The sequence below is a fragment of the Ptychodera flava genome, chromosome 9 (assembly GCF_041260155.1).
Source record: "Ptychodera flava strain L36383 chromosome 9, AS_Pfla_20210202, whole genome shotgun sequence".
Taxonomy (NCBI): Eukaryota; Metazoa; Hemichordata; class Enteropneusta; family Ptychoderidae; genus Ptychodera; species Ptychodera flava.
In genome coordinates, this window is record NC_091936.1 from 43,338,097 (window position 1) to 43,363,092 (window position 24,996).

A 24,996-nucleotide genomic window follows, 5' to 3' on the forward strand; every position below is an offset into this window, starting at 1 on the left:
GTTTTGTGCAATAGAATGTCATACAAATTGGAAAAATCTGCGAGAAATGTTGCGTTTTCCCTGAAAAACTCTGAAAACCTATGTGAACCAATGCAAAACAAAGAATTTATTCACTCTGGCTTTAAACCAGTACATTCTAGCGATGAAAAGATCTTTCGACAGACATCCAGACATTTAAAACTAATGGAAAGACACACCTGGCAACTGATATCAACTGCAAAGTGGTATCAAATGGTAGTGATGATACCATGCAAATTGATATCTCAGACCAAATATCACGCTTTTTATGTGTCATGAAAAAATACAGTGACACATGTATTGTTTAGATATGCCATGAATATGTGACGAAAAGAAATAGTTTCTGACTGCTAAAAAAAGCAACGATTTATTACTAAATCTTTTTAATATATGGCACGTACACAAAATCTTCACTGTAATTATTCAAAATCTCCAACATCTAGAAAGTAATTTTTTTTACAAGGTGAATATCTTTTTTGCATTGTACAGAACAGTTAGTGTAAAGAAAACACCAACTGTGTCTGCAAGGACGGACTTCATATTTCTGAAAACCAGTGATAAAATTGTTCTAGTTTTTGTTTGAAAATGCGCTAACAACACATAATAATTTATATCTGTGAACTTTCTTCATATTTTTTGTGATATTTTATTTGTGTGATTCGCAAATTTGGTTAAATATTTTTCAAAAGTCAAAATTACTGATGACTTACTAAGTGATGGCAGGAAGCTGAAATGTAGTCCTCTGACATTAAAATACCAGATATTTCATCTTTGACACAAGTACAATGAAGCAGAGTCAACTGCAAATAAAATCCCCATCCTGGATAATTCAAATATGGAAGTACAAATTTCACTCAATTTTGCTCAAAAAAACTTAGATACTGTCTCATTTGGCAGAGAACAGCATCCGCATCAATATCCTATGCTTCGTTATGAAATTGCAGATTTCATATTCAAATAAAACCACAAACACCAAACACAATAAAACATCAAAACATATACGTGAATCAAAGTGAGTTGGACAAAATTCACATCTTAAAGTATTTTTAAAATTCTAAGATGTGAACAAAAAAATACAAATTGTATTTCCTAGTGCTTGTAAAGATATGATTAGAATTATAGGCAGCACTTTAGAATTATAGGCAGCACTTTGAATCTCTGTATCCAGTTTACATAAAACCAATTTTTATTTAAGAATCCTTTAATAATAGCTTGTTTTTTTGAAATTAACAATTTATAGTTTTTGTATTCGGAGTGCTTGTCCCTGATTGATGTAAGCTCTCTGAAACAGTAAAATATTCATGCCAAAAATACAGATATAATTCATATCTGATATTTTAGTCAACTGACATTTGTTTTTTATTCAATTAATTTAAAACACATCATTGGGTAAATTATTTGCCAGTTGAAAAATTTGGGATTCATGTGATAGATACCCAGTAGCAGACAGAATTAGAGTAACATTGGATAATAATAATGTTAATTTCAGACAAGGACCTGTTCTCCAACTCACATTGTACATCTTCATTCTGTGGTACTGTGATAAAATAAAAATACAGCGAAAACGGAGTCAGCGTGGACTCTCTGTTGTGTCGGGCAACAAAATAAACGCAGCCACAGACGTTTTTTCAGACAGAACACCCAAACTAAATGTCATCAAAAGCACACCGCCTATTCAATAAATCCCACAAATCGAACAAAAGATTCAATTTGTATTCTTATTGTTACAAATGTTCTTCATGGCGAGTTGAGAATAAAACCAAAATACGGTAAATTAAGTACAGAAAGAGCTTGGACGGCGCGGTATCACGTTTCCTGCGTCTGCATCTACGTAAACTTCAATCGAGGTGGTAGCTTCAGCGAAACGGGGAAAGCATCAACCGAACAAACATCGCATCAAGTGGCTCAATATAGATTGCTGCCATCGAAATGCCAGTATTATACACCTTATCTATATTATTCGATGCCACCTTCATCACCGTACGTCTATTACAAACGTCTAGACGACATTCCGACGACAGCGAGCACAGCGTCGACTGTTTGATCGACACCTCTACCCCTAGGGTCTATCCGTACTTGGGTCGGGTCCGTAGTGTGTTTTTTCATTGACGCTATCCTCTTTTAGCGTATGCTAAAGACGGAAAACCCTTGGTTCAGTTTGTGAGGTAGATAAAATCATCGATAATATTGAAATTTAGATTTTTTTTCAATTATTTTGTTCAAGACATGGATATATTTGTCTTACACATCCATGGGGAAATCAACACGTTCAAAAAAGTAAGTCCTGGTAACGCTAGCACGCCTTTTCAATAGAAAAGATTTCATGACATTTGCTACATTGTCTCTGTGTTTTGTCTGCAAAAAACGTCAGTGGCTGCGTTTATTTTGTCGCGCGACACAACAGAGAGTCCACGCTGACTCCGTTTTTCGCTGTAAAAATACTCTTTGCAAAGTTCTATCACCACTCTCAGTGTTCACTTGAAAAATAATCACAAACTCTTTCATTCCATTGCATTGTTATTTTCAACTCATACATGCATTTACCTTCATATTTTAAACAAACTGTGACAAATTTTTTCCTACATTGGTTTTTATGTTGAAATTTTTCAACAAATGTCTCAGGAAACATTTGTGAATTTTAAGAAACATGACAGCATTGAAATAATAAAAGCATGAATGGGAAACCTTTGAAGCATCTAATGGTTTCACTTCTTCTAACAAAACCTACATCATAACCTAGTAGCAGGTGTTCACTTGTAATGTTTGATATATTTATACATGGACTATCACTTCTAAGATTTCTAGTTCTATATCTGTAAGGAGGTTGGTATGGAAACAATTCAGATTATAAACAAAGACTGAGCTAGTATAAGAACAGAAGATAATTACTTTCACAAATTACTGATATTGCATAATGTAATGAATACTCTTGTACCAGACACAGTGATTGAACACTGTGGGCTATTCAACACAGTAATGTCAGTCCATGGAAATGAAGTATGAAGTTTCTGGACGTCAATGGAGTGAAAAACAAAAACAAAATATATTTCATAAAGAGAGTGAAAAAATTCATTTCAGTTTGCAGTCAATGAGATCACAATCAAGGTATATACCTACGTAAAAACCAAAGTTGTAGCTTATACTCTGGTAACTGTACATATACCTTTTCATAGAAAAGTACTTACAGCAAGACTGGAGAACAGTGGGCCAACACTGAACAATTTTAAGAATCTACACATTCCTAAAAGGTCCAGTTACTTCATAAGGTATGGCAAGCTCCCTAGGAAAACCCAACTGTTTTTATAATGAAGCTTGGGCCCAGTGTTCTGCAGGAATGCCACACTTACACTTACTATTTACTGGTTTGCTGGATAAAGGGCAATAGCAAGTCAGTTTGTGCATAAACAAATTTTAGGAACCTTTGACTGCATATGTCCCATTAGTGTCACTTTAAAATGTATTTGTATTGTTAAAATTATACACACAATCAATCTGAATAAAAAATGGCAATACTCATGAAGTTCAGGTAATCGATATTTAATTGCCTACAGACGTGGTTGCTGTCACTCCTAGCCAGCACAGTCCTTGTCTGAGTGTCTACAAATGTTTAGATTCACACACCCAATTCAAAGTATCCAGAATGCACTTCGGGGATAGATAGTTGGACTCGACTCGCAAATTTTGACAATACCTTTTTGGTCTACCACTTGTGGGGGTTCATTTTGAAGCTCATGGAGTAATCAAAGTTTTCACCAGCTTATTTTTTGTGAAAATCAAAAATTTTATTTTCCCCCCTAGTAATGGTATTAACACTGGGATGGCAGCCATTTTGAATTTCAAGAGTCAGTGAATATTGGGTGATTTGTTGCTCTGGTACCAAATTTTGAACCCCGTTTTTTTCCTTGATTTTGAATGGGAATGATTTTAAGTTTCCTTGTGGAAAGTTTGAGCAAAAGTTTACATCTTTCAATTTTGAAGTGCATATCTTAATCATGCTCCACTACAGCCTTACTTTCCCCAACCAACCCTTATACCAACCTCAACATCAAGACAAGAGTCCTATAACTCTATCTACTAGGGCTATTTTAGATCAATAAACAACAGTAAAGGTAGACTGGCAAGACAGACTGAGACAATCGTTTCTGTGTATGGTTCCTGATGTTAGTGTAAGTTTAGGATCTCCATATTGAGAAATTTGGCTGATTTGGAGACTGCCCCTTGGGTTTGATGTCTTCCTCTGCTAGTACATCACCACCTAGAAGTGCTGCCATTTGTGACGCTGAAGAACAGAAAAAAATGTACATTTGATTCTGAGTCTGTCATGGAAACTACTGCTGTGCTACATTTATCAACACATTATATTATGCCTTGTCTGAATCAAGCCTTCTGATTGTCTTAAGGATGTACGAGCGGTACGCGCGTGTGGAACTTGTCACTTCCCATAGGATTACATTGAAATTTGCTGGAAAATCAATTTCTTATAATGTCATTTTCATGAAAATTTGCACAAAGCTCAGTCTTGAGAAATAAATAATACTGATCAAATAAAATTATATGGTCACCCGCGCTAAATTTTGAGATAAACAGCATTGAATTATTTCGTCCATAGAAAATGCATTGGTGAAAAAATGCTGACTCAGCATTTTTTCTCACAAATGGCAAAATTCATGGTCATTTATCTCACAAACAAGTGCGGTGACCCTAATATTTTTATCACACATTTTGATAATACTTACAAAGGAGAAACCAAAAATCGACAATTTAGAGAAATGACATTACTTTTAATTTTACCGATCGTACATCCTTAAGTATTTGATTGGTTGTCTGCGTAGTATCTGTAAGCCCCTTTTTAAATTTGATCTATTTACATTTGACCAGGTTTAAGAGCCTGCCAATGAAGAGTTCAGTCACTAATTGATACAAAACACCTGGCATTGTTGTCATTAGTAAATGGTGAGAGTGTTTGCATGAGCATGCATGGCTCCTACTGATACATTTCTAGAAAGTAAGGACCTTGAACTTGCATTCTATATGGCACGAGGACCTTGAACTTGCAATCTGTATAGCCTTCCCATTCATCACATTTAAACATACCTGAATTTATATTTCATTATGTTTTGTTGTATTGTAACAAGGCTATAAATGGTATGCTTGGGTATTTGAGAGCAGATATATGACATCAATCGAGAAATTGGCATATTTATCATAAATATGCTGATATCCCAAAATATGCTAATTTATGCCCTTGCCTTCCATTTATTGGTTTATTTACCAGGTGACTGTGACAGAGAGTACAGCAAAACATTATTTGCTGAGGTACATCATTTCTTCAGGCAATGAAACAACAAACAGATGAAAAATTAATCTGAACATGAATCAATAAAAATACTGTCAAGGACAGTGTGCTCACATTCAGTTGAAATTGGTCCATTCAAGAAATATTTAAACCAGAAAAACAAGAATGACAAAAGCAAATAAGGTCTGCAACTTAGGTACTGGAGGTCATCTTTAGGAACATGCATATCAACTTCTATAGCAATAGGACAAGCAGATCCTACATACATAAGCAAATGTCAACAAAAAAATTTGCCAGAGAAGGCTTGACAAAAAGAAAAGGTCGGAAGAGTGGGGAAAAAATAAATAGTGGGAAAGTAATGTACAAAGTAATGCTACCTCATCAATCTTCTAGACCCTACCCCCTCCTGAAAATCACATGTTCCATCCCTTTTTTGATCATGTTTACATAAGGCCAGATGGCAGGAAATGTATTTACAACCTTGGGGATTTTTTAATTAATGCTATGAGTGCTATCATTTGAATGTAAACAGCACTTAAATTAGTTACAGATAGTGAAATGCCTTCCACTGTAGGGGGTGATTACGACATCTGGAATTATCCTGGATCCAAATTTCTCATCAGTTCTTGTGTGTCTTACATGGAAATGTTGCAAAAATTGATCCGCAATGAAAAAATTTACCTAACATTTGTTTTCTGGATCAACTTTTACTACAAATTGATACCCAATATGACAAAATTATGTTCACAGCCTTCGAAACTGTCTCACAACATATCCTGGGTTGGTGTAGGTCATATAAGGTCACAAACTGAGAAAATTACCTAAAATATAAAAATTTGGGGCTTCCCAACACTTTGAGCAGGAAATTTATCTAATAACATCCCTCGGACTTTTGTACCAAATTACAAAGCTATGAGACAAGTAATTTTGAGAACAAGTTTTCTTGACCAAAAATGACAAAATTGTCTTAAAAATACAAATTTGTATATTTCAGGACAACTTCCACATATCTAACTATAATCATCCCTGGACATCTGTACACCAAATATAAAAGTTGTCTGTCCAGGGGCTTTAAAAAGAAAATAGTTTTTACCAATTTTGACCATAAAAAAAAAAAATAAATGACAAAAAATGCCCCAAAACAGTAATTTTTCCAATTTTGTCGTAATTTCAACGAATTAGAAGGGTAACACCCTCGCAAACATCCAACCCAAATTTGAGAGAAACTGGGCTGGCGGTTTCAGAGAAGAAGAATTTTTACTTAAAATGAGGAAAATAACCAAAAAATTCAACAAAAATACAAAATTCAGGATATCTTCACAATATACATAAAACTGTATAAAGTCTACCTAAGGTACTTGCATACTAATTTTCAAAGCAATCAAACCAGTGGTTCTTGAGTAATTGATTTTTGACCATTTTCACATTTTTAAAGCTCATTTGCATAATTTTAGCATTGCAACCTTCATTTGAAAAAATCCCATCTACAGCCCACGATGCATCTACAGACCAAATACCGCGCTAAAAAGAGCAGCGTTTCGTGAGTTTTTGAAGTTGACGGACATACTGTATGTACATACATACATACATACATACATACATACATACATACATACACACACACATACATACAGATGCCACCAACTTCAGCTTATATGATAAACTCACATTGGTATAACCAAATGTGAGCCAAAAACCAACATATCTCAGCCAAATAAGCCCCTTTGGGATGTTCAGTCTGTGTTGATATACATGTGTAGAAAATTTCCAAGGCTCCATATTTGGTAATATTTTGGTAAATACTATAAAATCAGATGAATGCCAGACACTGTATGAAGCACAAGGATGCTTGATTCAAGCGGTAGACATGACAGTATATTAATGATTATCAGTAATGTATTCTAATTGGATTGTTTGATAATGTTGTCAAGGCAAAATGAACAGAGACTGATTTCAACAGAATAGCGGATAATTGGAAATTTAAAAAGAATATCGGTGGAATGGTGATCTCAACAGAATATTGCCTGATTCAGTGATTGAAAATAATTTTGGGACAAATCTGTTGTCAAAATTTCAACGTTGTAAAATGTTAGAGTGGGAGTTTACACGTAACTCTCACAAATTCAGTTTTATCCTATGTAAAATGTCCTCACATTGTTAGCAGTCTATTGCTGTAAAACATTGTGCAAATTGTTAGACATCTATTGCTGTAAAACACAATCGTTGCACTTACAATTATTAGATTTGTTCCTTTGAAATGGATCAGGTCGTATTGCATAGGCAGAATCTGGTCTGGAATATGCGGCCTGTCAAGATAAAAGCAACCATAACAAAATAAAGAGCAAATAATACTGCGGCTGTATATTAAAGAATTCATATTTACACAGACTCAAATGATAGGTATGCCTGTGGGCAATCAGACTTCTTAAAAAATCTACTTCTTGTCTTGCAACTACAAAGCAAATATTATTTCTCAAAAATGAAAAGTATTTGTATTTCCTTTATGATGACTCTAAAACATGGGAATAACAGTGAAGAATTTCTTTGACTATTTCAGCTCACCTGACTAAAAAGTACACAAAAATTTGGCAAGTGCATAGGTTGGGTTTCATGAAACACACATTAGTCTTTTTGTCAGACCATCTGACTAGACAATGGCTTTGGCTTAGGTTTGGCTTTGGTTTTGGTTTGGCTTTGATACGGATGAGAAGACCTCTTACTTATCTCAGTTCTTGTGAAGACAAAACTTTTGAGAGAGAGAGAGAGAGAGAGAGAGAGAGGGAGAGAGAGAGATACAGAGAGAGAGAGAGAGAGAGAGAGAGAGAGAGAGAGAGAGAGAGAGAGACTGAGACTATGTAGAAGTTATTTTTGAAACTGACCATTCTGATACCAGATCCAGCTGGTCTTGAGATTGCACTGACTGGTGGTGTACTTGCTGAGTTGATATTACTTGATGAAGGCGGCCTGTCAATCTAAATTATTAAATCAATACAAAAAAATATTCAATGTCATTGCTATTACTAGTATCAGCATAGAAATCTCCAAACTACAAATTTCAAACTGGAACTTACGTGAACTATCTAGTATCTTTAATTATGATTTTATTTTCAATGGATTACTTTCATGTCTCTTCCAAAATCAAAATATTGTAATGCTCAGCTCTAAATTTATCAACTCACGGTGAGGCCAGACTATTAAATTCTTTGTTTGTGTGCACTAAAAAAGGTAAGGCAGTGAGCAGTTCAAAAACACACAGAGAAAATTTTACACAAGCCATTTTATATTTATTTGTAATTATGACTGCCAATTCAAGAATAAAAGCACAAATTTCTTTTTTAGCTCCCTACTTGTACAATGTGACATTTTGTTAGCATGCAGGTATTTTTATGAAAACAAAATTTGTAAACAAAGATTTGTAGGCAGAAAAGCTACTTTGTAAAGTATCATTAAAATAAAATTTGAGTTCTTCTTAATAAAAACCAAAAAATTCTATACTTGTGGGAACACACAACAGAGAATTCAATAACACTAGCCTAATTCATCATTATCCCCATAAATTTATTTTAAACTTGGAAATTTGAACATAATTAATCTACTTTAAAGATACTCCTGGAACAAAAAAACAAACAAAAAGGAAATCAAAATTGGCTGTCACATTGTGTTGGTTTATATCTTAACTTGACCAAACTGCAACAAAATGCGTTCTGGCAGAATTTCCTCTTTTTCACATTGGCAGCATCTAATATTATCATGAAAATTTTATCAGACATTCTTCTAGTCAATATTGTGTTCACTTTGATGTTATTTTGAGAAAATCTAGTGTCTTTTAGGAGCATGGTAACATATGTTGCTTGGACATATAAGAATTTCCTGAGTGACTGTGCCTTGAAAATGTGTGTCCCGGTCTAAAGCAGCACTTGTCATAGCCGTAACACACAATATATTGTTGCCACTCAGCTGACGATTCACACTCTTATCTATGAATGTGACATGCTATTGACATCTGACTACACACTGAGGCACATCATAGACTTACAAAGATAACCATATTTTGCAGGCTCCTGATGAAAGGAGGAAAGATGTTCTTTGTTACATTCAACTCTGAGCTGTTTAATTTTCTGAAGTATTGATGAGCCACATTAAGGCTATTTCTACCTGCACTGTAATCTACTCTGAGGTCAGTTTTGAATTTATCACTCTACTATTATTGTGTCACATGTACTTGTATGAAAATGCTGCTTTAAATGGCTATCAACTTGTGGTGATGATTTTCATTTGGAAATCTTTCCACTAGTCATCTTCCTTTGGTAGAAGTTATCAACTGTAAGCAATTACTTTATTACATCCATTATTCTTTAGATGTACTAATTTTATCTATTATTATTATTTTTTTAATGCCAATGGTCGATATTTGACGTGGTGACTGCGCGCGGATTGCGAGATATAGATAAAACATGTCATTCCCGAGCGTATTTTTCACATCCTGAAGTTTTACGTCGTTCTGATTATGACCCGCAATCCCCCGAAGGTTTATTGTTGTGCTGATTGACGATATTCTAGGGAGTCCATAATAAGTTCAAACAACACAATTAATTTACAGCCTAACTGCGAAAACTTTATATACAGCATTATGCCTTTACCTCAGGTAAGTTTTTTTTAAAACTTCTCCTTAGTTTTTGTCGTTTTCATTATTCTCAATCAGTTGTATTATATTTTTAACCAATATCACATAGATATCAGTTTTTACGTGTAAAATATTAGCCGCCTCTGATGACTACATTTTGTCGTCTGCCACAAAGTTATGTGTGGTTCGATACATATAGGCCGCCGCGTGATATGCGTCTATGCATAAGATGCAGCGGTTGCTATGTATCAACCACACGTAACGTGCTAGTCACCTATGTGAATTCTGGTGGAATCAGCAATCTTTGTTTTTCATTTTTTCGCCAAGTCAGTAGGACTCACTTTCTCCCATGGGACATGACCGATCACCGATGCGAGTGGTACTGTGGCGTACAGCAGTGTCAGCGTAGACTCGTACTCCATAGCTTGTTGACAACGGCCCTAGTGCCGAACGTTCGATGTTCGGAAGCTGAATTTAGGTGGGCCACCGGAATTCAAACTTTTACTTTTTTGAGGACATGTTTTATTGATATCTCTCGATCCGCGCATAGTCGCCATGTCAAATATCGACCGTTGGCATTAAAAAAATGTGTTTTAAAAATGTTACAAAGTGGGAGTGCCACTTTATAATTAGTTTGATCTAAAAACGAAACGCACACTTTTATTTATCTCAGGGTCAGTATGACTCTCAAAAATTTTACATTACATATTAGTCTGCCTCTTATCTGAACTCATTTTGAAGATTGAGAAGTAAATAAAGATTTCATTGTCTTGTCTTGTTTTGAAAATGAAAAAAAGTTAATTATTAGCAACAGAGTAAACATACAGACAGCAGCCATTTTGAATTTCAAATTTTGGTAAGTTTCAAATGATACGTTTCTCTGTATGTTTACTCTGTGGCTAACTATCAAATTTTATTTTCAAAAAAAAAAAACAGACAGTGAAATCGTCATTTATTCCTGGTAGCAAATATTTGCACTTGACCCCTGATGTTTATTCTTTATTTCAAAAGAGAACACCATAAAGTTTTCTTGAGGAAAATTTGAGAAAAAGTTTAAATGTTTCAGTTTTGAGAAACATACTGCATTAATAGCACCTTCATTAAGAAACTAAGGACTATTAAACACATTGTAAATAGTCAATATCAATATAATCTAATCATATTGAGGACTCTGATTGGAAGTCTTTCACTCTATTTAGCTTGTAAGGTCCATCCATTGATAAATAAATAAACAATGGATCAATGTACCGGTGTCTGATGATGAACAGGCATCAAGTCAGAATTTGATGTTTGATCACAATCAGTGTTTTCACTCAATCCATGGTGATTACATATTAAAAAGCATTCAAAACAATGCACACTGTAATTTTTTTAATCCACACAACCACTAGATTTTCACTTGTGAAGAATGATATCGATATTTCAATATCTCATATGGAATAGATAATGGTACCTGCACTTTTAAATCACACATTACTGTACAATTTTTTCACAGTGTGCAGATATTTTAATGGAAATTATTGTGCATAGATGACATATTACTATGAACATAATTCTTGGTAGGGCTTACTTTGGAAGTACTGGGTGACAAATTTACTTCAAAGTCTGAAATGTAGTATGGGTGATTGAACATTTAACTGAAATGTTTACATAAAATTACACGATTACTGAAAGGGGACTTTTGTACAAATATGTTCAAATTCTGGGATATATATTGTAAATTAATGCCTGAAATCTTCAATGCATTGATGAAATGAATCTGATTTTAACACATTGTGAAATTATAATATTTTGAAGATATAAAAATCTCTTTCAGAATTTAGGGTAGAAAGAAAACAAATAATACCAAGGAATCAAAGTCAGGTAGCAGATATGCATATTAGATTACTATTCTATAAAGAATTTAATATATTTGATTAATTGATTAAAATGATGAGATCAATATGACGAAAACAATTAAGTATTTAAAATTGCAGAGCACACTGACTTTGAAAATGTCAATTCTATATTAATTTAAGGTCAGTTTGAAAACTGGAGATGGAAAGTTGTTTTCAAACTGCTACAATGCAAAATGTAGATAACAACATACCATAACAACGTAGAAAAGCCTGTGTCAGGTGGTGTAGATTGCGGCAGATTAAATATTCACAGACAAACACAAAAGCTGTCGCTAATTCAGGCATTGTAAATTGAGATCTAGCAGACTGGGTTATTGTCTCTGGTAGCACTGGTTACAAAAAATATTTAATAGTTTTACTCCAAAACAAAAAGGATACGATATGTTCTACAGACTCAAGACACCAAATAGATCTAGTAATGGTAGTACAAACAAACCCATGTGTACAAACGCATATGGAAATACATGTATTTCTGTATGTGTTTGTGCTCACTGTGTTGTTTATACCATGGGCCATTTGAATTCTGGGTTTAACCTATTTACTGATGGTATGGAACTAATTAGCTCCTATATGAATAAAAGAGCACACACACACGAGAACTTTTTGACAAAAACTCATTTGTATATTAATCTAGAATTGTCTTTGTTTTTCTCCATAGACCATAGATCAAACATAAAAAATTTAAAATATCATCAAACATGAAATTCAAACCATTTTATGCACAATACGTCAACAAATACGTTTTTACTGAAGGAACAGATTTTGACAGGGATTCTCAGATATTCAACAGACTTTTTTCCTGAAATGATGTGAATATGTCAATGCTAATTCTTGAAAACCAGTAACTGACTTTTGGTGATTTTGTGACTATTTTTGTTTTGCATGTCGACGATGAATTTCTGTTCTATTCTCCAAAGCTTGTTGAGATACATTGTATTTGGCTTGTCAGTTCAGACTGTCTATGTACAGACTGCATTGTTGTTGTTGACAAGTATATTAAAGTCTGGACTGTAATTCAAATGTCAACAATAACAGTGCACTTCACATACAGGCTGTGATGACAAGATGAGTAGTTGGTGTTTAAACATGCTTTGGGGAGTAGAACAAGAATTTGCCGTTGATATCCAAAACAAAATTAGTGAAAAATTCATTAAAAGTTGCAGTTTCTGGCCCTTCCATTTAGCTACATTAAATTTGCATTTACATTAGCTGTAGATTTGTTTCTGAAACATCAAATCAGTGACTATTATTGGTTTATGTTGTTTGCCTTGTAGTTGTACACATGTATGTTTTTTACCTTGTACATGTACATATCACAATAGAGTGTATAGTCAGAACGAGATATCTGCAAGGCTATGCTGAACATACAGCTGGGTTCTTTTCCAGATTTCTATAAAAGAAGACATCTCTCTCACAATTCTATGCCATTTTCTTTCACTACATTGATAATCCAAGCTTTTGCACATACAAAACTGACAAGCTTAACGACCCAGTCGTGGGTCATCACCATGGCAACTAAAATGGAATGGCAAAAAATAGCCATAGTCACCGTCTCTAAAGATTTACAACCATCCATCACTATGTTTTCACTTCCATTATAAATTTTGCAAAAGTGACCTACAAGATATTACAGAGATCCAACATGAAAAGGTATTATGTCTTTGCTGATATGTAAATTACATTAAAAATAATAAAAGTGTGTCTTCAATAATTTTTCTCTTTAAAATATAGCAGCTAATGGCAAAGCACTCTCGTGAAAGTCAGAGTTCATTTTAGCTACTTTAATTGATTCCCCATGAGCATATTTTACCAAGCACACTTCAACACAGTAGACACTAATGATTAAAATAGAACCAAAAAAAATCAGCTTATATGTTCACAGTCTGAAACAAGCAATTTAGCGATACTTTTTCAATATCCATGCATCCAGGAAGATGCAAGTCACATTAGGACAACCTAAAAAGTGTTAGCATGCTGAAGGCAAATATAATGGACATCTCCTCTCACCGCATCTCTACAACAACACTTGTATATTTTTGTTTCAAATCACAATACAAAATTGTAGGTTTTTATTAAGGTATGTCACAAAAATAATGTGGCAACATGGTTTCATATATTTATTTTTTTGTTTTCTGTTTGAGTTCACAAGATCTAATTACCAACATGAAAGACAACAGAATAGGTGTATTTTCAAACAGCGGTATGTTTGACACACTGTAAGATATGAACATGAAATTCATTTGTCAGAACTGTATAATGTATATGTCATTGTACAGACAATATGACTGTTAATTTTCTTTTCTATTTTTTGAACTTGCCTAAACTAAAGAAGGCTTGTTCTGGCTACTCTTGATCATTGCATGCACAGATGAGAAACAAATTTATTACCCAATGTGTTCACTAAGGTTGAGTCAACTTAATTAAGCTGTACTTTATGTCTGAAATATAACAGTTCCTCAGTTTGAATGAGTTACATTGCTTGTGCTAACTTTAATATTCTTGGGATAAAAAACAAACATGTATGTAAATACAGTGCTTGAAAGTAATAAAAGTACTGACCTTTTTAATAATTCCTTTGTTTATAAGTTCTTGTTTGCTGGATCTTGGACACCCTAACATTGCAAAGTGTGCCCAGATTTTCTCTGATGCTGAGGCAAAATCTTTTGGCGACCTGAAGATCATTAAGTAGGGCAAGAAGGAATATTCTGATTATAAACACTGACAAGATATAAATAGAAATACTGATTATTATTGAGAAGAAATCCAATTAATGAATGAATGTATGAAAAGTTTATAAAATGATAGTTGAAACTTTATCAATAATTGTGTTATCAATTAAAATTGATATAAAAATTTCATTGATAATTTACTCTAAAAGTTGTTTTGGCAATTACTGAGTATTTCAAAATTACTGATATTTTGATTTATCAAAATTTACCTTGTCTATACTTTATGCAAATGTAATTTACATCAAAGTCTGTATAAATGATAATAATCTATTGACTGTACGGGTTTTAATGGGAATAAAGGACAGCTTTGACATTTAAAAAGACATAATGAACAATACATCATTTACATCAAGGTAAATTCAATGATTTATAACCCTAGTAAATAGAATTTTCATTTTAAAATATGACAGAACAAGATGCTCACAGAAAATAGACAGTTTGGGGTTTGTTCCAGACAGTGTGCCAGGACCATTTTTTCAATACTTTGAGTCATATAAGGAAAATTCACTTGTACATATTTGAATACACAGTTGTCAGTACATTTTTGCTCTTAATTTTTTTTAGTAGAGGGGTCCACCACTTAACTTTCTTTCCCTGCGTCAGCTTTCTGTGAGAATATATGGACATGGTGTGTCTCACAAAATTAATAATTATTGTCAATCTCCTGTAATATTTTCACTTGATCTAAATGCCATATCTTGATCTAAATGCCACATATCATGACAAGAGTCAAATAGAATGCCTTGGATTCGTTGCTTTTGGCAAAAAAAATAAACATCAAAAGTATCAGTCACAAAAAAGTAGAATCCTATTCTTAAACACAACTAATATCAAAATTGAAGTTCTAGCACACATGATAAATCCACTGTAGATAAGAAATCAGAGATCTTGAGTGGAACGTGTAAAGGTCAACTAGCTTTTAAGGATAATGATATCCTGTGGAGTTGTCTTAGTAATGATAGATTGAAGTCAGATTGTGTTTCCTAGAACTCACCGTCCTTCAGAGTCTTGTAACTCCGGCTGGGCTCCACGCTCTAGCAGCAACATAACAACCTGAAGAAGACCAAGGCAAGTCTAGGATTACCCAGCGCACAGGCAGGCTTTCTATGATTTGTTGGTAATCTCATTTAAAATATTACAAATGAAATTCAATAAATGTGGCTCACTAACAAATAACTGATTCAAACTAAATTTCTTCACTATGGTTTGAGTTTGGTGAATTCTAGGCACTGCATTTCAGTGATTTCTTCATCTAAGTCCCTAGAAGGCAACATTTTGTTTGTTCTGATAGTTCTTCCTGCCTTAAACTATCTGCTTCACTCTCCATTTTGAATCAATAATAAAGTTTACTATCATGTAGTCATGACAACAGTCACATATTATTTTATTCAAATGAGCTTAAAGTTTACTTCTTTTCTACAAATATAACCTGAAATTACATCATGTTGAAATGTTTTTGTGAGCCAGGTTTTCTCTTCACCTGTTTGTTCTGAAAAAATTAATCTGTTTACGCTGTCTCAATAACGTTCTTGCCAATCTCTTTCAACCACATTCTGAAATTACGGCACAAGTGCTGCTGCAATTATTTTCTTAACGAGCTAGCTCTTTTGGTCATGTATGTGTGGAGAATTTTGTGAGAGCTATGAAGATACCATAAAAGACATCTCGATAAGAATTATTTCAGGAACAAAAATTTGATATTTGTGATCAGCTTTTCTGAAAGCCATGGGAGGCAGATGCAGAGTTTACTATCAATTGATGAGAATTGCTTGTGGTAATTCATCAACTGCTGACACTTTAACATTTACAAAGTTGCCTGACTGGCTTCTCCAACAATATACTAGAAATTGAAAATACTCTGGAATGAAGTGAATGGCTTCTAATTCGGCCACTGATTGATGGGTCCTCCTCCAGCAACACTCTTTGAAAAGATCTAATTGCCATGGCAACCTAGCTGCTGCTTAAAGTGATTCACTGATAACTTTGCATGGCAATGAAGTTCTAAAAAGTGACAGTCCATCTCAAGTGACTGCGAAACAATTGACATTTGGCTTTGGATGATTAATGTCTGTCTTTGCTATTTCACAAATTTGACATTCACAAAGCAAAATTGATTCAACTTATAAGATAACCTCTCTTTGGTATATATACATATACCAAATGTGAGCTAAAAATGAAGAAGTGCTCTCAAATTATTTTAGCTACCTATGAGAGTATGGAATATTTATTTAACATATTGAAAGAACAAGAAGCTGGTATAATGCTCAGTTTGGGCCCACTGCAACCATCTCTAAAGTATCATAATTAATGTTAACAAAACAAAGATACCAGTAGTTCAACTGACCTTTCCATTTTCCTGGAACGTCGCTGCATGTAATGGTGTCCACAATGTGCCTTTGTTTTGATAATTTATTTCTACTCCAGTATCAAGTAGTGACTTTACAATATCATGAAAACCCCAAAATGCAGCTGTCATGAAACAAAAGTGTAACATGTTATGAACTTCCATCATTCGTTCAAATTTTTTTCAATTAACTTTAAACTTAACAAGTCATCGTTGATGACACAGTCCCCACTTGTTAATCGGTACTTTGATTACAGGTCCTCAAAGAGGATAGAGTCCTCTTCATTAGGTCTGTGATAAAAATACTTTTGAATGAATTCGCTTGATACATGTCTGAGTTATGGTTCAGGACATGAAAAAAATCGTAACAAAATGGTCGCACAGCGGCCATATTGGATCGCATCACAAAACAAATTGATGTGCATAGCTATGACATTGGTCGATGTCCTTGTACCAACTTTGAATAAAATTGGTCAAAACATGCGGATATGCCTGAGAAATGGCTCTGTACAGTACATGAAAAAATCGTAATAAAATGGCCGCCTGGCGGCCATATTGGATCGTATCACAAAACAGATTGACGTGCATATGTATGACATAGGTCAATGTCCTTGTACCAACTTTGAATAAAATCGGTTGAGATATGCCTGAGTTATGGCTCTGTACATGAAAAATCGTAATAAAATGGCCGCACAGCGGCCATATTGGATCGTATCACAAAACAAATTGCCGTGCACAGCTATGACATTTGTCAATAAGCTTGTACCAACTTTGAATAAAATCGGTTGAAACGTGCCTGAGTTATGGCTCTGTACATGAAAAAATCGTAATAAAATGGCCACCTGGCGGCCATATTGAATCGTATCACAAAACAAATTGATGTGCATATCTATGACATTGGTCAATGTCCTTGTACCAACTCTGAATAAAATCGGTCAAAACATGCCTGAGTAATGGCTCTGTACATGAAAAAAATTGTAATAAAATGGCCGCCTGGCGGCCATATTGGATCGTATCACAAAACAAATTGATGTGCATATCTATGACATTGGTCAATGTCCTTGTACCAACTCTGAATAAAATCCGTCGAAACATGCCTGAGTAATGGCTCTGTACATAAAAAAATCGTAATAAAATGGCCGCCTGGCGGCCATATTGGATCGTATCACAAAACAAATTGACGTGCATCTGTATGACATTGGTCAATGTCCTTGTACCAACTTTGAATAAATCGGTTGGAACATGCCTGAGTTATGGCTCTGTACATGAAAAAATCGTAATAAAATGGCCGCCTGGCGGCCATATTGGATCGTATCACAAAACAAATTGACGTGCATCTGTATGCCATATGAAGTAATCCTTCTATCAAGTTTGAATGAAATCGCTCCAGGCATCTCAGAGATATCTGCGTGAACGGACGGACGGACGCACGCACGCACGCACGCACGCACGCACGCACGCACGCACGCACGGACATGACCAAACCTATAAGTCCCCCCGGCTGGTGTCCGTGGGACTAAAAATAGTGACAACATCACTGTTCGCTCCCATATAGTTATTAAAACAAGTCAACAATTGTATGAAACATGGACATACATATATACAGACAGATTGACATACACAGACTGGCACAGAGTGATGACATTGACCCCAAGTGTGCCTTGGCCCATGGAGATAGATAAAGATATAACAAACAGCTGAATGTAATGATAAAATAGTTAGTATCGGCCTATACAGGCACTGAGAGTGAATATGTTACAGCATTTGATTAGTTTCTTTTCCTTTTCTACTTCTGTGATAATATTTAAGACAATCAATCTGCAAGGCAGTTTATGTATTGACAAATATGTTATCTTTTACAAGCACACAGTAAACTGTTCTTGATTTTTCATTTACAATTTTGCATAGACTGAACATAGACTGAAATACATGACATGCAACCAATGTTTACACTTTGCCCATACACCAGATACATGGAGAAATTTCAACATACAATCATCAACTCAGAAACCCTACAGGAAAAAGTAAACATTGTTTTCTTCCAGAACAGCTGGTACATCCACATCTGGAACAACTTACAAACTTAACCAATTACACAAGGACGATGACACAAGAGATAAAGTTAAACTGTGGTGAACTTGACTATTCCTTTCAAATCCTTACCTAACTTGACATCTTAAACTAAAATACACTGCATGGTTAATTGTGCACAAAAATACATCAGGGTGGACCATTGATAAGGGATGGTGTCTGGAAGATCGATGAGACCTGTACATTATCTTTTTTATCCGATTCATTGTACATTCTGTTTTCCCCACTCTCTCTCTTTTTCTTTTTGTCAAACCTTCTCTGGCTGAATTTTTTTTATTGGCATTTGTTAGGAATTTTTTCAAAATCTGCCAGGATTTTTTTGCCGCATTTCAACACCAAATACAGTTTACCATATCAAATGCTTACTAAATCACCACATTATATACTCTTAGTTCCAGTAGGTATAAAATTACCCAAAAAAAATCTTAAAAATACAAAATGAAAGATATCCCAGTAAAACCACAGGTCCAGTAGGCATAATTTGTGATGATTTTTTCCTATTATTATCATAAAAAATAATTATGAATATTAATAAATTATTAATATGAATGTTACAGAATATTTAAACTTTTTTACACACAATGTCGTCTACTTTGTGTAAATGCTGTCTGGAAACTCCATTGTTGTGATAATTATGATTATTAATAAATTATGATTATGATTAATAAAGTCATATTTTACACATTGTAATGTGCTTATGTGAACAACCCTCTGGAAACCCTTATATAGTTTCACAATCTATGCCAAAATATACAAGTGACACCATTGCCCAGGTTCAGTCTGCGGCGAGAGTTACCATTGCCCAGGTTCAGTCTACGGCGAGAGTTACTACACAATCATAATTTATAAGGCCCCTAATAATCATAATTATCACAACAATGGAGTTTCCAGACAGCATTTACACAAGTAGACAATATTGTGTGTAAAAATGTTTTAATATTCTGTAACATTCATATTAATATTTATTAATATTCATAATTATTTTTTATGACAATAATAGGAAAAAATCATCACAATTATGCCTACTGGACCTGTGGTAAAACTGAAAGTTTCGCAAGGTTGCCCCAAAAATTCAAAATTCCGGATTTCAACTTAATTTCAATATATCTTATTAACAAAAACCCTAAGGACCGGTTTACTAAATATCAAAGCAATCAGACTGGTTAATTTTGAGAAACAAATTTTTTGACCAAAAATGAGAAAAATTGCCCCGAAATACAAAATTGCAGATTTCATCCTAATTTTAAATATATCTAATCAACATAAACCCTAAGAACCTGTACACTAGATATCAAAGCTACCAGATCAGAAGTTTTTGGAGAAAAATTTTTTGACCAAAAAAGGCAAAAATTGCCCCCAAAATAAAAAAAAAATTGCCAGTTTCAACATACCTTCAATACATTATATTGAGATTAATCTTAGATACCTGTATACCAAATACATGTATCAAAGCCATCAAATCAGCAGTTTTTGGATTAAAAAGATTTTTATCAAAATTGGGAAAATTGCCCCAAAATTACAAATATGACAATATCAATACAATTTGTACAAGCATGACTGAAGTCATTCTGAGGAACATGAATATTAAGTTTCATAGCATTCAGACGAGCGATTTCAGAAAACAAGATTTTTTGACTAAAAACGGAAAAAATACCCTAAAAATACAACATGCAAATTTCATCCCAATTTTTGCACACATAATTTAGAATACCTAAAAAAATCTGCATACCAAGTTTCAACCAAATCTGACCAATGCTTACTGAGTTTTAGCCATTTGTAGGATTTTTCCTTTTTTCCCCCTCATTTGCATATTTTTGGCACTGATATGTTCATTTGAACAAATTCACATCTCCACCCCTAGGTGCACCTGTACACCAAATACTAGGACAGTAGGTGCTACGGTTTAGGAGTTTTTGATTCGGACGGACTAACAGACATACATACATACTTACATACATACACACAGACGCCATTTTTCCACCTTATACGAATACCTCCCATTTGCATATATACATATGCATATATGGGAGCGTAAAAAATGCACAGAAAAAAGCTCAAAATGAAGTTGATATCTTTTTTACATTTCTACAGAGAAATCTGACCATATACAATAGCTATTTTAGAGATTGCAGGTATAGTATAGAAAATAAAATTACACCCTCAAGGCTTCTAATAAATATAATAATGCAATTATACAAAACCACATCATACAAACACATCAATACTAGCTTACCTATGTACAATTGGCTGTGTTTCTTAGTTTCATCATCCCCTTCTATATCTATGTTCTCTGACAAAAATTTCTCCACCAACTGAAAGGAACAAACAGGACGGTACTTGCTCATTACTAGAGCCGATGATATCTTGACCATTGAAAGTCAGCCCGGAAGTCAACAAATATCAAAGTCATTCAACAGTGTTCATTTGAATATAAAAATAATTGAAAATAAAATGGCACAAGTACTTTCAAATGTGGAATTATGGTGTAACTGTAAAATCAATGCCAAAAAAATCTCCTTTGCCTAATTTTGATGAATTACTGATTTTTAATAGTCAGTGATGAGAATTTTTGATGAGTCTTTCAAAAAGTCCAGAATGAAGAAAGATCAGTAACAATACATGGCTAATGTACATACACCATCTGAATTCAGTCACCATCTGAATTCAGTGAGACATCTTGTTTTATTTTTCAACTTGACAACTCAATAGCATTATGGGAAATTTCTTACTTCAAGACACTGGAAAAAGCTTGCATAATTTTTCCTAAGTAATATATTTGCCGAGCATTTCAATTATGATAAACATTTCACAGAGAAAATTTACAGTACTAGAATATGCCAGATAGTTTCTAACGTTAGTATAGAGACAAAGTTTAATGCTTATTCAAAAATACTTTCTCAACTAACTGATGTACATTTAACAGATAAATTTTCCAAACTACTGAAATCCTCTTAAATTTAATGAAATCTGAATAACAGTATTGTTTTTTCGCCATCAATTTCAGAGAGATTAATTTTTTCCAGAACCAATCATGCACTATAGTGCAGTGGTGGAGTAATATGATTGGAAAGAAACCTAATGTCTTAAAACTATTATTTCTAAGAAGATTTTGAAAGGCAAAACTTATGCAAACTTATGCAAAGCACACAATTTCCTGGCTTCTGGCTTCATGTTTCTAGTGTCAGTTTTCAACATTTAAAAAAAATTTATCTCTACTCAGGCTCGGTGAAATTTTCACATTTTATTCTTTAAATACTATTAAATGAAATAACAATTTGTTGGGCAATAGAGTTCTTAAATTTCAATTTTGATTATCATATTTTAATCACTTTTTATGTCAGTCTTTCAACACCTGTGCAATTCAAGAATGAAAATAGATAATGCAAACCAATTTTTTTCTACATAGACTCTAATTTCAAATGAGGTATTAAATTTCAAAAAGAAGTATTAAGTTTTTGACTTAATTTGTAATCATTAATACAAAATTGACGTTCCCCCCTTCATCTTAAAGTAAACTATTTCTACCATACTAAACTTAAGATTCTCTGCTTTTTGAAAATATACAGTATGGGGCAGTCTAGAACCTCGTCTCGGAAGCGAGGTTCTCGACTAAGTATGGGGGGTTTTCATGTCATTTTTGATAAGAAATATTGCTTTGAAAAAAGTGTGTTGGTTAGGTGCAATGCCACATTATTAGCTGAGGTAAACCTTATATCCAGTACCCCAAAGAACTGCTCACAGTTAATTATTCCTCGAACAAAATTACATTTTCCCGTCTTGCTGTCAAGTTGAACGACATGTTCCGAACAGCTTGAACACAAAACAAGGTCCATGACCCGGTTATCCGAATTAAACCGATACATAAAACTACACTGACGGGCTAAAATTCACCATAGAAACTATTACTGTGATTGAAACTAATGATAAACAACTTTTGTTGACCATGACAGGTGTAGAATTGACCATGGACCGAACATCCTTGAACCTGTACATTCAATTTCGAGCGTTAAATATTCAATTTCGAGCACACTCGAAAGAAAGCAGGAAATTTTTTAATCACTAATGATTGATAAGATAAATGCGATATTAGTAGTTGATTTTCGGGAATGATTACTTGATTTTTGACTTGATTAAGAAATCACATCATATAAATGTTAATAAATTATGTAAACTATACTAGATAAGGTGCATACACTATCATACATTATCAACTTGTATTTCGACTACCGGTGAATAGAAACAAGTTGTGGTTAAGTGTAAATACATGCAACGACCGTGCAAGCCTTTCGATTACAAGTGCATTAAAGAATCCTCACCTTTTCGTCTCCTTTCTGAGCTAATGTGGACAGCTCTGGTAAACTTATATTGGCTGTTTTCAGTTGCTTCTGTAAGTCAATCATCACAGACTCGTCCTTTGGCACCCGTGCCGAAGACGACGAGCCTTCTAGTACGTCTGCCATCTTCGACATTTCCCTGTGAGCCTCGTTTTCGATTTTCGTAACCTTTGACCTGTATTTCTCGACTTTCAAGAATAACTTTGACAGTTTGAGAGATAAAATTTGACACTTGCCGCCCGGTCGTATTCATCGTCACTGTTTCTCAATATTCATAATATCTTCGAGTAAAAGAATGAACTATTACCACTAGCCGAGACTAGGAGGGTATTTTAAGAATGTTTGAGGGCGCACTGCTTTGATCACCATTGTTGCCTAGGAAACCGATATAAACAGCTTGAAGGAAATCTCGGTAAAAGGGATTCACAAAGTTTCTAGCGGATGGATCGGATTAAATAAACAAGTGTAGAAAGAGACGCTTTGCAAAGAGCACAGTCGCTCGAGAGCTATTCAGCTCTGGGACTATTCGCCCATAGACGAGTATACAGAAGCGAGAAATACCCCAAGTCAGGAAATGAAATGGCTATTTCGTATAGGGATTGTGCCACCATGTCATCTTCGACGTTCGATTTTACCGTGAAAAGTAGCAAGTTCATCTGTCATGTAACCGTCGACCGTTCCTGACTTGGGGTATTTCTCGCTTCTGTATACTCGTCTATGGGGCGAATTATTCCCAGAGCTGAATAGCTCTCGAGCGACTGTGCAAAGAGTCAAGGAAAAAAGTATGTGCCACTATCAAATACATTTAGGCTAGAGCTCTTCGGCGCGGCGCACCATGTCATTGCTTTCAACATAGACCCTTGAGTTAGGGTCTATGCTTTCACATACCTAAGCCTTAGGCCTAGAGTTTAATTTAAACTCACGCAACAGCAGATTAAGGGGGGGGGGGGGGGGGGGGGGGGGGGGGGGGGGCTCTTCCATTAAAATCCTTCACGCTTACTTCGGGCATAGTCCCAAGCCTATGAACTCAACCTTTCCCGCTCCCGAGTCAAGGAAAATTGTCATAATTTAGCAAGTTTGCATTGCAAGAATTTGACGTATATTATGTATAAATACCCGTTTCTGTCAGGATGTGAAACCACATTGCGATCACAAAAAATGTTTCTATTCTATTGATAATAAAAAGGTCCACAAAATGTTTTAGGGTATTTTGTTGAAAATCCTAACATTTGTTTAGAGATTCATTTTATACGGTTGGATAGCTGGACAGCTGTATACACAAAACTTATCTAGGGAAATAAAGACAGGAGAATATAAAATATTATGAAAAGCATCTTTGACTGTTTTTCTTTCAATGTAGTACTAACATTGGAATATTGGGACTAGGAATATACGAAGTACATTTTTTGTATTGAAGGAGTAGGTTGTATATCAGCTTTTATTTCTAAGCAAGTCGACAACACAACTTTCAACAAGAACTATTGAGAAGCACAGCTTGAACTTTGCCGCGTGCGCGTACGCCCTCACAGACAAGACGTTGTACATTGTCCCTGCATGAGCAACACTTTCGGTTCTCGCTGCTTCTCCGTGATCTTATCCTTAGTTTAATACAGAGAGCAAGATATATATCACAATTTTCACTAACAACAGTCTGTTGGGGCG

At 34.5% G+C, this 24,996-nt stretch overlaps 2 protein-coding genes across 2 annotated transcripts in view; one reads left to right on the forward strand and one right to left on the reverse strand.

Moving 5' to 3' along the window:
* Nucleotides 1-24,996, forward strand: part of LOC139141127 (probable serine carboxypeptidase CPVL) — a 601,148-nt gene that overhangs the window by 528,143 nt on the left and 48,009 nt on the right. The gene's annotated exons all lie outside the window — the stretch shown is intronic.
* LOC139141105 (ankyrin repeat and protein kinase domain-containing protein 1-like) lies at nt 356-23,500 on the reverse strand. The gene is made up of 8 exons (XM_070710683.1): nt 23,317-23,500; nt 21,234-21,312; nt 16,910-17,034; nt 15,560-15,618; nt 14,396-14,507; nt 8,194-8,286; nt 7,548-7,620; nt 356-4,297 (listed from the first exon to the last, which is right to left on the reverse strand). The coding sequence occupies exons 1-8, from the start codon at nt 23,467-23,469 to the stop codon at nt 4,191-4,193; spliced, it is 801 nt and encodes a 266-aa protein (XP_070566784.1). The 5' UTR covers nt 23,470-23,500; the 3' UTR covers nt 356-4,190.

Excerpts from the sequence above, each read along its gene's own strand:
- LOC139141105 (XM_070710683.1), bottom strand. The coding sequence starts at position 23,469 with ATGTCGAAGATGGCAGACGTACTAGAAGGCTCGTCGTCTTCGGCACGG. Across the intron at positions 17,035-21,233 it reads ACACAGCCAATTGTACATAG|CTGCATTTTGGGGTTTTCAT; the intron begins GTAAGCTAGTAT and ends GTTTCATGACAG. Across the intron at positions 7,621-8,193 it reads CTGGATCTGGTATCAGAATG|GCCGCATATTCCAGACCAGA; the intron begins GTCAGTTTCAAA and ends TTATCTTGACAG.